The sequence below is a fragment of the Teleopsis dalmanni genome, chromosome 1 (assembly GCF_002237135.1).
Source record: "Teleopsis dalmanni isolate 2A chromosome 1, ASM223713v2, whole genome shotgun sequence".
Taxonomy (NCBI): Eukaryota; Metazoa; Arthropoda; class Insecta; order Diptera; family Diopsidae; genus Teleopsis; species Teleopsis dalmanni.
Genome location: NC_051846.1, coordinates 180,863,007 through 180,878,040, shown reverse-complemented (window position 1 = coordinate 180,878,040; position 15,034 = coordinate 180,863,007). Strand labels below are relative to the sequence as shown.

At 27.1% G+C, this 15,034-nt stretch overlaps 2 protein-coding genes across 3 annotated transcripts; one reads left to right on the top strand and one right to left on the bottom strand.

Annotated features, from left to right (window-relative positions):
• Positions 1 to 1,533: 1,533 nt before the first annotated feature.
• Positions 1,534 to 4,982, top strand: LOC119670518 (the record flags this gene model as incomplete). Of its 2 annotated transcripts, XR_005251718.1 has the most annotated exon segments (4): positions 1,534 to 1,691; positions 2,358 to 2,550; positions 2,610 to 4,481; positions 4,653 to 4,982. XR_005251718.1 is itself a non-coding variant. In XM_038080797.1 (3 exon segments), coding segments are annotated over 3 exon segments (2,142 nt in total), but the record flags the coding sequence as incomplete, so codon positions are not given.
• Positions 4,983 to 13,190: 8,208 nt separating this feature from the next.
• On the bottom strand, positions 13,191 to 14,281 carry LOC119666834 (glutathione S-transferase theta-4-like; the record flags this gene model as incomplete). The annotated part of the gene is made up of 4 exons (XM_038076113.1): positions 13,191 to 13,415; positions 13,490 to 13,625; positions 13,914 to 14,150; positions 14,216 to 14,281. Coding segments are annotated over 4 exons (603 nt in total), but the record flags the coding sequence as incomplete, so codon positions are not given.
• Positions 14,282 to 15,034: the final 753 nt, after the last annotated feature.

Genomic DNA, 15,034 nt, shown 5'->3' with positions numbered 1-15,034 from the left:
ATATTTATCTTCGTATACAAAATAGTATGCGATTTATTTGATAGATAAGATCACGATTTCTTCAACAATCAAGCACATTGTCTTTATAACATATACAATAGGACCCAAATATTATTCATTTATTAAACACTAATAGTTTACCCAACTTTGATGAAATATCTTAAGCGATCAAGGTTGTAAATTGTATGATTTCTTCATTAAGTCATGATAATTGTTTTACTATTTATTTTATATATTCTAAAGCAAACAATAAATCATAAGTTAACCAGATCATATTCATTATACCAGATCACATGTATAAATGTAGCAATTAAGATTTTCTGAAAGATTTTTAGCTACGTTTCGATAATAAAACATTAACTTAAATAAATATAATGTACTTTAAAAATTTTTGACATATTTTTGACATAATTTAATATATTGAATTCAATAATTTCAATTGCAAAGTAACCCCTCTACTTTATTTATGCATATAATCAGTGTCCAAAAAAGTTCAAATATATATAATAGGTAGATTAGTAGTTAGGTAAAAGTGGTCATCGACTTCCTAAGTTGGTAATGGATTAAATAGAGTTAAGCTGGCTTATTGTGATACTCCATGAACCAGTAGAACTCTAAATTGTTCAACCCTAGTTGCACGATTATGTTAACGTAACGAACCACAGTGACTTTGGTACAAAATCTTTGGCAACACATCAGATGTCCTCTAGCTCAGAAGATTATAAATCTTTTTTTACAATATTATTCGTTGGACAAGTACAGAAAAGTTTTTTGATGATATCTTTACTTACTTATTTGGCCGTAACAACCCGTTACCGGGTTTCGGTCTGACGCAACATGACTTTGCAGGCGTCTCTGCTGGAGTAATAAAGAGGAATTTGATGATATCCTTTTCCTTTTTATTACTACAAATGAATTAAAGTAATATCCTATTATTGAATATAAAAAATATTCTTATAAGGAATTCTTCTGATGAAGACAAAAGCGAATGTAAAATTCTTAAAAAAAGAAACCGACTTTAATTCTTAAGGCATCTTGACATACTACACACCACCCAGTGATGTCACCTATAAGAATTAATATACCATTCTTTTGCAATGAAAGAAATATCTGTATTTTTTTTTTATGCTGTATATTGGCTAAATTTGGATTGTGTTATATACCAATATAAACAAAAGTGGGATCTTATGGTATCAAAAAAGAGGAAAAACTAAACTATTGGACTAATTAATAGCACTAAAATAAATATAATACAAAATAATTTCGCAATAAATATTGTGGAAGCGAACAGTGATAATTAAGACAAAATAGAATAAATTGAAAGAATTCAATAATTACTTTTGTTCAATAATAATTAGTTATTTATTTAACAGTGACATGCAGAAGATATTTTAAGCTATTTACGGTCGCACAAGTTTCAAAGTGAATTCTGTAATTTTTAAAAACTAAATAAACACAATTATTTCTTGTGCAGACATAATTATGTATACATATTTATATTTACATTAACTTGACATTTATACATTATTGCAGGTAACAGCACGTTTTTGTGAAGGTGGACATATATGTTCATTGCCAAGAGAATGTTGCACACAAGGTTGCTGCCCACCTTATCAGAGTGGGCCACGCCAATTGCCACCACCGTCAGAGCATGTACTTAATTTGTTTTTCATAAGTCATTGGTTTTTCTGGTAAGTGTTATTTGCTTAAAATTATAGAGCTTATTAGGAAGAAAGAATATTTTTTTACCATATTCTCATAAAGAAGAATTTGTCTCTTGTGTATTCTCTAAACAAAAGTGCGATGGCTTTCAGCCATCGACGAAAATTTTAATTTATAAATAAACAATTCACTCACGACATTACCAGTAAGTCATGCAGTCTTGCAATAACATAATAAATAATTTTAAAGGAAATTCTACAAGGATTTCGATCAAGGTTATGCCATTCGAGATATCAACCAATTCGAATCAACCAAATGGGATATAGAAACAACAAATTGCTTATTTGCGAAATGTCGTTGGGCATACACTCTCGAACCGCTGCTAATGAGCTCGAGCTCGAGCTCGACAAGCGACAGTCATGCACATGTGCAGCATAAACAATATTCCAAGTAGTTGCCATTATTGTATGCACCGTACACTCCATGTAGAGTGAAAGTGAATTTTACTTTAGTCTTTAACGGCAATCAGCTTAGTATGGTTGGGTAATGGGTTTTTTCATAGTACAAAATAAATTTGACTCCGACCAGTAAATATATTACTTCCTTACTTTACTTTACTTATATTACACTCATTTTTATTAAATATTTATATAAGTTGCTTGGTGAATTTAAATATTTATTTTTGTCTTCCACAGGTGCTTAGTAGTTGCTATTATATTGGCTGTACTTTGTGCGTATTCATTGTGGAAAAAACGCCGTACATTATGTGGCTGGGGTTTTCCAGAACATCATGCACAATCGGAGGGTGATTCAGCCGGTTCTTGCTATGCCCCTCCACAATATAGCCGCTGTAGCTCTTTTCATCATCCTCCACCACCTTATACTGAGGTTTTTTTTTAAATACCATAACTCAAAATAAAATAATATTATTTCCTTTTTTTTAACAGGTTACATCGAAACCAGACTTATATCCGCTAGTCTTCACATGTAACAGTGATAATGGCAAAAACGGTTCCAGTTATCTAATGGTGCAATATTTTCGTAATTATATAGTACGACCAGCGGGCTCAGGGTTGTCGGCTGCGAGTACGGTAGATTCACTTAGTTCTAGTTTTATATGCAATGCCAATGAAGCCAACACCCTAGTGCCTCCGCCTTATTCGCGTGCTGCTAGTCCGGATTTAGGTTTTAGTTCGCATTTTCAGTTCGCGCTACCACGTTCTGCTTCACAACTGGTTTGTCCGAATGGTAATGGCCAACAAGACTTAAGTGGTAACAATATGGTTGCACAACAGGCCTACCATTACCAGCATCGGAATTTAGGCCATAATATTGCAATTAATAATTCGTTAATGGGTTCATCAACTTATACTACACATATGCGTAATTCGAATAGCGATCATTTTCACAATGAAGACTCAGCGGGTAGCAGTCGTAGCGGCAGCGCTGACGGCAGTAATAATGATGGAGTTGTTGGTGAATCTGAGCATCGTACTACAGGCTTCATGCAATCACAAAGTGATCAACATTTTAGATATATTGCAAATAGCAATAGTGTTAGTGATATTTTTGTTAATAATACTTCCGTAACAACCGCAGGTATAATGGAAGATGATCGTTTAAGTAATGGTTCTGCAGCAACCGAAATTTCAACGACACATCCACAAGCTGGTGGCACGCCAGTTATATATAGTAATGGTTGTATTAAACCAAAGCCATTACATCGTGTAAGCACAAATCCAACACAATTTAATGAGGCCAAAAGAGAGCCACTCTATAATTCCTGTAATTCTATTGAAGGAATTGCAATTACAGTTCCTGTTGCAGCTAACAGCACCAATACTGAATTTAGGGATCTGCATTTGTTGCGTCGTAGTCTGGAGACATGCTGTCAACTACTACAGCAACAGCAACAAAATCAGCAATCACAGAATAATTTCACTATAAGCGGTTCACCAATACGCATCAATGAATTAACGAAAAAATTTACAGATGAGGGTCTACGTAGCTATGTGACCTCAGGTACTTGTTCTGGCGTTAGTAGTTTAGCAAATATTGGTACGCCTAGTTCACCGCCTCAAGCTACGAGCCCAACAGGTGAAGTCAAAGAAATACTAGATCAAATACGTCAATTACACGAAGGTGTTAGCTATGAGGATATACTATTGTTTAACTCAAGACCAGCTCTACAACATACAATGTCTTCACCATCACCCAATCATACGAACACGAATTCCATAGAATCCAATATTAAATTACAACGTTGCGCCACAATGATCGAACAGCAAAATGTCTGCACTTCTTCATCAAATGCAATATTTGCAGCTGAGGGTCCAAATCACACAACGATACCAAATACTAATATTAAGAGCCAACAGAATCCACAACATAATAGTAGCAACAGCATTAAATCAATAAACAGTATTGTTAGTATGCGTCCATCCACGTTGCAACAGAGTAAGAAGAAATTTTATACATCTAAACCAAATAAGGCTATGTATATACCAATGATGTCGAATCCCTCGCCTCCTGGTCGTTATATGCTTAAAAGTCCTGTCGGTAGTGTTGGTGTTAATTTTTTCACAAATCGCGGTCGTGTGCGAAGAGGTTGGATTTCACGCTCTGCACCAACCACGCCAGGTACTTCTCTACCACCAAATCGTTTAGGTGACGATAGTCCGCTATTGAATGAACATGATGAAGATCAGGAAGGTGAACAAAATGCCGAGCTTGAATAATTTCATCTTTAGCAATATACTTGTATATTTTTCGGAATTGATCTTAATGGACTTTTAGCGATTATTAAATGTACTTTTAATGTAAGTTGTTCAATCATTTATTGTAATTAAACCTAATTTAAAACGCTTTATATGTGTAACGCTATGCTGTTACATTATTACATAGTAGCATTGCATCGAAGAGCAATAATTTAAATTTATACTTCTAATATGTCTTCTATTATGTGTAATTAAATTTGTTTTATAATATAGAGAACAATATCTAACAGATAGCATAATTCTATGGCCAGCTGAGTGTAGGTGTTTGTGAGACCGTGTCTTCCGGAGTACGGAAGTGATTTGTTTTTTAGAAACATGTAGATGTTATATGCGAAAATTGTAGCAGCTGGAAGGTTTTCAAGATACAGCTGAGAGTAGGTGTTTGTGGGAGACGAAAGTGTGTCCGATTCTTAGACGTGAAAGCTCATTGATATGAGGAAAATATGGTTTTGTGCCAATCAGATTAAAGGATCGATATTAAAGTTAACTCTTGTTTGCATTCCGAATCAGAAAATAGATAAATGATTTCAATAGAGACTTTGAGAGCTGTATTAAATTTATATTATATATTATATTATTATATATATTATTATTATTATTACTATATAATTTATATATAAAATAATATACATATTATTATATTGCAATAATATTTTTTAATAAATAAAATTAGTATAAATTATATATAATATACATATAATATATATATAATATATATATAATATATAAATTACGTACGCATAAAAAGATTATGTCAGTTTTTATATACACATATAATTTTTTTTTACATATTTTGTTTATAGTTTTTATTATTTTTATTATAATCATTTTGATTATTTGTTTCAATTTTACCAGAATTTATATCGTGTTTTTTAAAATTATATTTTTATATAATAACTTGTATTATATAAAAACAAATTTCAGAGTAAATAAAAAATATCACAGTTGTTAACTTATGTATATATTTATTTAGAGATAAATCAATCTATTTTGTAGACCATCTTCAGTGTTATTTTTATTTTATTCTTTTTTATTATTTTATATTTTATTTCTATTTATATTAATATTTACTTGATAAAAAAATATGTTTTTCAGTAGATTAAATTATTATTTATTATGATAACTCTATTTAGTTTATTAGTAAAACAATTTTTTATAATTAAAAATTATTGCTTTTCGGTGTATAATAAAACTACTACTCTTATGTGCAATACTATAAGAAATAATTATACAAAAATTATGTGTAAATGTAGTATATATGCAAATACAAGATTTTAATAGATAAAGTTCCATTTTATAAATATTCAATACGCACACACTAAAAACGCATAATAGATTTTTACAGAGAACTTAATAAAAAAAATAAAGTTACAAATACAGAAAAAAAAAAAAATAAAATGAAAAAGTACTATACAAAATTGTGCTTATATAGAATATTACAAAATACAAAATTAAATATATTAAATAGCAACAAAACGCTCAAATGAAATGGAAACTATTACAAAATAAAAATTTAATTTAAAAATGAAAATTTAATATAAAAATAAAAAATTTAATTTAAAAATAAAAATTTTACTAATGTAAAAAGGCTTCAAACTCAAATTGTGGTTCATATTTTATGATAAATAAAAAAGAATAAATTTTAATTATCTTTTAAATTAAATAGCTGATAATTACGTAATTTATTTTATAATTACTGTTATTTAAAATTTAAATTTAAATTAGTTAAAAACTTAAACTAACCATTCGACTTATGAAAATCATAAGAAATTATTTTATTTTTAATATTAAAACGAGTATCCGTTTTTGCAAACAAAAATAATGCGATATATTAAAATATTAAAAACAAATATAATTTAAATTTATTATACATATATGTGTGTATGTAAAACACTATATTATAGATAATGAATAATATTTTTATTTTAGGTTAGGTTCGAAAATATACCAGGGTCACTGCAGTGGTGACTTACTATCGATGTCTCCATCGTATAGTCTTAAAATTTTTGCCAGTAGCGTTGATTTGCCAAAACTATCGAATATTTTACCTAAAATTAGGGATAGTGGTGACAACTTTTTTATACTCCCAATAGACCTAGGTATGTCATATTCGTTGGTTCAAGTTTAAGGGATATAAACAAATGGCAGCTATATCACACTTAAGAAGTACAGAAATTTTTATAGAGTGAAAAATTAAACACTTTTTGTTTATATCCATGCAGATTTTAAAATTACGCTTTTAATTAAAAAAAGGACAAAACTATATCTGTTCCGCGAAAGAAAATGATATGTGTATGGTTGAAGGCACTCTGGATTGGGGTTTATTCGATTATTCGAAATTTTTTAATTGCACAATTTTTCGTTTACGTTTTCATTTAAAGAGGCATGACTATCGTTGTCCATCCATAGTTTCAGAAAACTATCAACTATTATGAGTAATCGAGAATAGCTAGTGATAACAAACTGCTTGTGGAAATAACTTTTATATTAAGTCTGATAGTATATACTCGTATCCTTTTCACTTTGCTTTCATTCAAATAATAACCAAACAATTAATTTAATTTTAAATATTATCCAATCTTACCTAAAAAATGTATAATTTAAAATTAGAGATATAAAATTTTGGCATAAAGCGATTTTATAAAATCTCGAGTGATCTATATTTTATAAATTTTTCTTTATTATGATAATTAAATATATTATAATAATTTTATAAACTATTATATCATAATCCAGCCAAACTTTACATCTTTGAGTAGTTATTAGAGATGATTATCGACTTTTAAAATACTAAAATATGTAGATTCATTGTGATAATCTGCAATCTTAAAGAGGGCTTAATGCTCAGTCGTGACTTCTAATGTATCTTCCATAAATACTAGCCATTTTTCTCTTAGCAATGAAAAGAAACTATGTGAAGGCTTCATCCATGTTAATTATTTTTATATTTAAACCTTTTTGTTCGTCCATCTGAAATTATTGTCACTGTGTCATAGGTTAACAGCTGTGTTCCAATTTGTCTTAAAGTATATATTTGCAATATATTTAATTGCTGTGTTTATATTTTCACTTCCAGCACTATTTAACTTAAATGTAACCTTATTAATGACAGATTTTAATATGAGAGATATGTGTTAATTGAAATATATATTGCCTGTGTTCAGAATATTCTCTAATAAATCAGTGGTCTTCAGAAACATCTATTGGTTTAATTAATATATGTATAGTAATAGTATCATAGCAATAGTATCAGTTGTTTCAGTGTGTCGTAACAACCGTGGGTTTTGAGGTAAATAATTCGGAACTCAATACTTGGTTTGGGATGTAGCGCCATTGGAGAAGAAAAAGTAGATTTAGCATAAGCTGTGTTGTAACAATTGTGGGTTTTGAGGTCAATAATTGGGAACTCAATACTTGGTTTGGAATGTAGCGCCATTGGAGAAGAAAAAGTAGATTTAGCATGAGCATACTGGTAACGTGATAGAAAGATATTAATGGAATAAAATAATCATCCATTTCGATTCGTGCAATATAAAAGCTTAATTCTAGTTGGTTAAGCCATATGTAAATTTAAGGTTAACTTTTAGTTGTAAGATATGAACGGTTGATCTTTAGTTTCGGGTTTATGTATAAGACAGGTAATGCAATGATATAGTCACTAATTTTAGAATATGCATAATTTTAGAATCTGCGTACCGCCCCGTGAGATCTTAGATCAGTTATCGAATAATCAAGAAGCTTTTGAGGAATACATAAATTAGTCAGTGATAAGGGTGGGACTCTGCAGAAACCCCCCAGCTATTAAAGAGTAAAAGTGCCCAGATGCACTAACTTGGAAAAGACTCAACATGAAATGAAAAAAATAACTCTTAGTTTTTAGTGTTTACAAAAAAGTTTGTGTGAAAATTTAAAAAATTAAGGATAAGGAAAATATTATGTGGATACTGCATTCTTTCATTGTCTTCATATACCGTAAAGAATGATATATAAAATATGTAATATATATTATTAATTCTCTCGACTAATAACACAAAAATAATTTGCATTTGAGTTTAGTGATTTGTAAATTAAGAGTTCACTTGAAATGTGATATTATAAGTTAATACTATTACCACTTCAACTGTTTATAGACTTGTCTGGTTGATTCCGGTTTCTCAAAGGTGCACTGTTCGGAGGTAAAAGATTTGGATTTAGAACTTAGAAGATTTAACTATGAATTGTAATATTCGTGGTATCACAACGTCTTATTATTTGTGTGAGCTTGGCTATACAACGTTATCTCTCCAACCTAATCTAAAATAACCACTTAAACCATTCACTTTCAGCTGTGCTTCTCTTAATATGTATATGAGGTTGGAAATAATATAATATAGGGCTATAGTTGTACTATTATTATTATTATGACTGGCTCAGACGCACAGCAACTTCAATAGGTTTTATTGTACGAAGATTTGTGCTTTATCAATGCTTAGAACAGATATTGAAACTTGGTATATTCGTTTCATGTTGCAAATATTTTCTTCTTATATTTAAAAAAAAAGAGGATCTGTTATTGGAATCAATTAATTAACAAGAGTTGTGCACTAGAGTCAAAAAGATATATTTAACTTATGACCGTATAGATCGAAGCAAATCTGATAATGTTAGATAATTTTTTTACCATATTTGAGAATAGGAAAACAAACTATTATCAAAAGAAAAATGAAGAATACAATATTCAATATAATTTTTAGATAATGCAGTTGCAGTGCCTTTGACACACATAAAAATTAAAAATTGACTCAAAAAATTTGTGTAGAAATTTAAAAAAAAAAATTCAACATGCTTTTACATTTAAGAAATTTAATATAAAAACATTAATAAAATAAAATTTATTTAATACTGTAAAAGTATTTGAATAAAGAATTGTGTTCGAGTAGTAACAAAAAAAAAAAATACACAAATACGAGGTTGATAATACGAAAATAATTTTCAAGCAATTTAACAAACAAAATTTTGTTTTTGTTAAAATTATATAATATAAAATATTTATTTAGAAATAATTTTAATTTAAAATATATAATAGATTTAAAAATTTTAAAATTAATGTAAATTATTCCATATAATTGATGTAAATGTAACGATTTGCTATTATAATTCTCACATAGTTTAAAATAATGTATATAAGAATAGCTTAATTCAAAAGAAAGTCAACTGCTTGCTTCTTTTACACTAAAAGATTGTGGCAATCAATAATTTATATTTATAATTAGCGATGGCGCGATAATTAAAAGTATCGATATATATGCTTTGGGCAGAATACAACTGCGAAGTTCTACGCGTGTTATAGTTGCTATATAATAATAATATTAAATAAATTAACGCAACTGTAAAAATTAAACTGATTAAACGTTGAATGTTTAATCGTTGCATTTCGATGTTGTTTGCTGCACTGGAAATTACTCATCTGAACATATGTATCAGCAACTCGAAATAAACGATATTTATTTATCGATATTACTTCTTGAACTTAGGAGTATTTTTAGACAAATATTATGTAAAATAATGTTTGTTTTTCGTTATTAAACACTTTTTTTCAATACTGAGTATCGAAATATTTAGCAGTTAGTGCCATTTATCGTACAAAACCCATACAAAAATGTGCTAGTAAGGTTCGATAAATATAAGTGTAAACATAGCATTATATTTTTTTACAATTTGATCCTGTTAGAGACTCCAACAAAAAAAAAAAATATAAATTTAAAACTTTCTTAACAAGAATATATATTTTTTATTATAGATAACAGAAAAGCAAAAAAATTTGCTTATTTGAAACATTAAATAAAATAGATTATCTTTTATATTATTGCGGGTGACTTTCTTTTTTACTTATTATCAAATGAATTCTGAATTTTTTACTTTTATTCTATATTCACATAAACAGTATATATGTAATAATTAATCATTACAACAACGATTCTGAAATTTGTTCCTAGTTTCTGTTATTGTTTAGCATATCTATTAAAACCATAAAAAATCCATAATTTAATTATAAATTTGATATAATACTAAATTGTTGACTTAATGGGCAAAATAATGTTTAAGCGACAAATCTTTAATTTGCTTTCTTAATAAATTTAAAAAAAAAAAATAGAAAAATATATATTTTTTAATAATGGAGATCTGCTTTCTTAAAAAATGTTTAATAAAAAAATTGGAAAAAAATATATTTTCAATTAATCGAGATATCACTACTAATTTTGATTCGTCCATATTTTAATTAAATAACCAAATTTTCTGTTTCTTTAAGAATAATTTATATAATATGAAATAAATAATTTTAAACTCTTAATTTTTCAAGTAAATTATGACTAAAGAAAACGTTCTTGTATAAATAATTTTACTCAACCTCATCTTAAATAAATGACAAATCATTTCCGAAGAAGGAGAAATAAAAAACTTCAGTCGCTTGAGCATAATTTAGTCCATGATTAAATATAATAAAAAAATTATTGCCAATTGATATTATTAGTTTATAATATATAAATATATTAAGCAAGAATTAACATTTTTAATAAGCATATAACTAACTACTTTTTGTTGCCAACAATTTACTTATAATTATTAATAAGTTTTTTTCTAAGTGTAATTATGCGCTTCGTGTACAATTTAATTTCACAATAAATGTTATTATAACGTTTGGTAAAAGTTATGAACTGCAAGTAGTTTAAATATTAATATTAAGATTTTAAAATTACGAAAACAATAAATTAATAAATAAATGCAAATTTATACAAAACAAGGGTTTTTTCAATTATTTTTGTTGATTTACTTATGGTGATATTGATTACTGGTCGACTCTGGAGATAATACGCAGCGTATTATCTCCAGACATAATCACAGCTATAATTCATTTTCTAAGGTTACCTAAGGAAAGAATCGTTTTTCAGGATAACATTAGACAATTATAGAGGTATGTAGGCTAATTGCAAGGCACATAAAAGACTTATGCAGTGTTCAGTCTTTTTAAACGCCAGTTTTTATAAACAAAATCCAAAGCAATATACGATGTGCTAATGCAACTCGCTCGTGTCGGGTCGTTATCAAAAATACCGGCAATTGATTTGAAAAGTAATAAACTTTTATCGCAGCTGATTTTGTATTGTGAACCAGATATCTAACTATTAATGCTTATACCTATTAAGTTAACAATTCTATTAAAAAAATTTTCATATTTTTTAAAATGTAATCTTTTACTTAACCTAAAAGTTTTGCCGCCCAATTCTAATTCAAAGTTTTCGTTTTTTTTTGTTTTACCAAATTTTGTTTATACGTTTTCGATATCATAAAGTATATTACTATATTATATTATTTTATAGTACAAAACACTAAATATTTTAGGGAAATTTCCTTTTTTTTATAAATGCAAGTTTTTTGAAATTTACAAAATATTACAAACTTTACTTACCTTTTTTTAGAAGATAAACCAATAAGCTTTCAATAAATTTGTTGATAATAATTTAATTGAAAATAACCAAATTTAAACAAATACAAATATGTTAATATAAAAAGCACTAATGCATTTTATTCACTAAACTGGCAAATGCAGAAATAACTGTACACATTAATCAAAAAATCACAACTGTCAGTTTGAAATATTTAAGCACCTTCTTTAAGGTTGGAACGAAATAAAAACGAAACTATTAGTGATGTATATTTTATCAATATTAATAAAAAAATGAATACGCTTGTTTTAGCTTTTTGTATTAATTTAATAAGTTTTAAATCTATTGTAATTTACGATCTGTTTAACTGTATCACTGTTTAGAGTGAAATTTATAAAGTATATATTAAAAAAATGTATAAAATTTTTTAAATTTTCTAATATCAATTTCTGAATTAAATACATTAAATAAAATCGATTTTAGATAAAAAATTTTTAACACATTGGGTGTATTCTCATTAGCGGCAGCTAAACGTTTGTAACCGGATGCGAATAAAAGAAATGGATGTTCTTGTCAGCTTCTTTGGCTAAACTTTCGCAGCAATTTGATACATAATTGCATCAGTACCTCGTTCACTCTAAAGAATACCATGTGTTAAATTTTTTGCCGATTTTTTTTTTATATTTAATAGGATGTTTACAATATCTAATATTCATATCACTGAGTATATCTAGCATATCTGATCTAGTAAAATTTTCTTCAAATTGAAACTATAAGAACTCAGAAATACATGTACCTGCTATATGAAAGTTCTCCTAACGCACAATTTTTCTAAAACAATTTTTTTTTGTTATTATTTCGAGTAATTTATCTCATTTTAACAAAACACTGCTGTAGAATAAACAAATCTTGGCTAACAATTAGTGCTAGCATCATAGAGTTTTCACTCTTTTTCTAATAAAAGAAATTTTCATTATATACCATTACTTTAAAATTAAATAGTTATTTTCATAATCATATTATACATTATTTTAGTATTAAAAAAGTCATATTTAATTTTTTTTTATATTAAGAACATTTATTAGTTAAGTCCCGTGAACTTTTCCATATTATTGTATTTGTGTATAAAGTATATAAAATATATTTTAAATATTAAAATATGAAAAAATTTTCAGTATTAATGTATAATAAAAATATTTTTTGTTTTTTTATATGATATAACTTTTTCAAGTAAATATCTTTTATATTATATAAAAAACAATTGATATAACAATAGTTTAATAGTTGAAAACAAATATTCTTATAACAAAATCTTATAAAATCCTTATTTCTTAGGTAAAATTTTAAAATAAAAATCGTTTAAAAATTAAAAACTAAGTAACAATAATTTACTGTTTTAATGAAACAGCTTCCATGTTATTTTCAGCATTTTTAAGTTTATTTTCAAAATCTTCGGTTACTTCCTTGTAGAAAGGACCCAATTCGTCACGTACCGATTCATACCATCTAGCTAGTTTAACGCGATTACTAAATGGATTGAAACCAATTGATTCTATAAAATAAAATTGTAAAAATAAAATTTAATAAAATTTTATTATGGAAATTTAACATTATATTGCTACTTACTTGGTTGATCAATTTCACAGATGGCAGAGAGATCAGCAAAGGAAATATTATTACCAATAATAAATTTTTTTGAATTCAAAAATAATTTTTCAAAGTCATTTAACGTATGTTCGAGACGTTTGGTAGCATGATTGACCTAAGAAACAATATATAAAAATAATTAAGTAAGAATATATATTATATATACATTTGCGTACTTAAAAACAAAATATAGCAAAATCAAAAAAAAAAACAAGTTCACAAAAAAACTTTAGGAAATAAAAACGAAAGGCGGTCATTGCCAAGGTTGAAAGAGTCGTTAAAATAGTGTTAAAAAAACTTTTTTTTTGTTTTTTTTTGTATAGTTATTAAAAGTGAAATAAAAAAAATTGTATTAAAAATTTGAATATATATGAAAAAAATTTTAGAATTCATTTTAACTTACGGAATTATTATTTGGTTGCGTCTTTTCCAAATAAGGTACTAGCCATTTTTGTTGAAACAAATCAGTACATGCCACGCCCATATTACTTTGTTGCCAAGCTAAGAATTCATCGATGCGACTACGTCCAAGATGTTTACGTGGATACCAATGTTCAGGCACGAGTTTCTCTCGTGATAAATGCCTGAATATCGCCACATCTTCTGATAATTGAAAACCGTGATCGGTGATAGCGGGTAGCTACAATAAAATTTATTGATAATTCAAAACTATTAATTTCTAATGACGATTGCATTTAACCTTACCTTTCTCAAACGATTTACTTTATCGCGAAATTCACCGGTTAAATGTTCACCTATAAAACAACAAAATAAAATAAAATAAAATAAAATAATTAAATTGTAAATAATCGTAAATAAACTATTATAAAATACATTGGGTATGAAATCGGTTTAATTAAGAAATCAATATTTACTTATAAAATTACGTTTGTTCAATTTGTGATAAAATAATTTTTTTATTATCCGCTTTGCAGAACTAATAATCTCTTGTTATGTTGTATGTTTTAAAGTCTATAGATATATTCAAATATCGAATAAAAGTGCTAACAATTAGATATATATGAATGCATGTGTACGTTTTGTGTTTGATTAACAAATTTCATATACTTTTTCATAGACAGCCGATAACAAGTTTGTGTAGTCAACAAATATGGCGTGACAGGGCAGGTATCAATTGGAATCACTGAACCTCTTTGCTTAATATATATAATTATGTTTATTAAAAAAAAAAATTTTATATATATAATTTTGGAACTGGAAACAGCAAAAAAGGTTTGGTTTATATCTCGTAATATGCATTTTAATATATGTCGAACGTTTTAAACGTAAACTGTTGTTTTATCGTATAATTTATTATAGATAGACAAAAATTATATTAGTAATCGAATAAAAATATCAAATTAAAAACAAATTTAATCTGAAGTACTTTTCTTATCACATAGAATTATTAAAAAAATTTATTATTGTAACGGTGATAAAACAGTAAACAAATAAAATAATTGGTTCAATGGGTTCAAATTTAAGTACATGCTTTAATTTTTGTTTACCGATTAATTTCAAAAA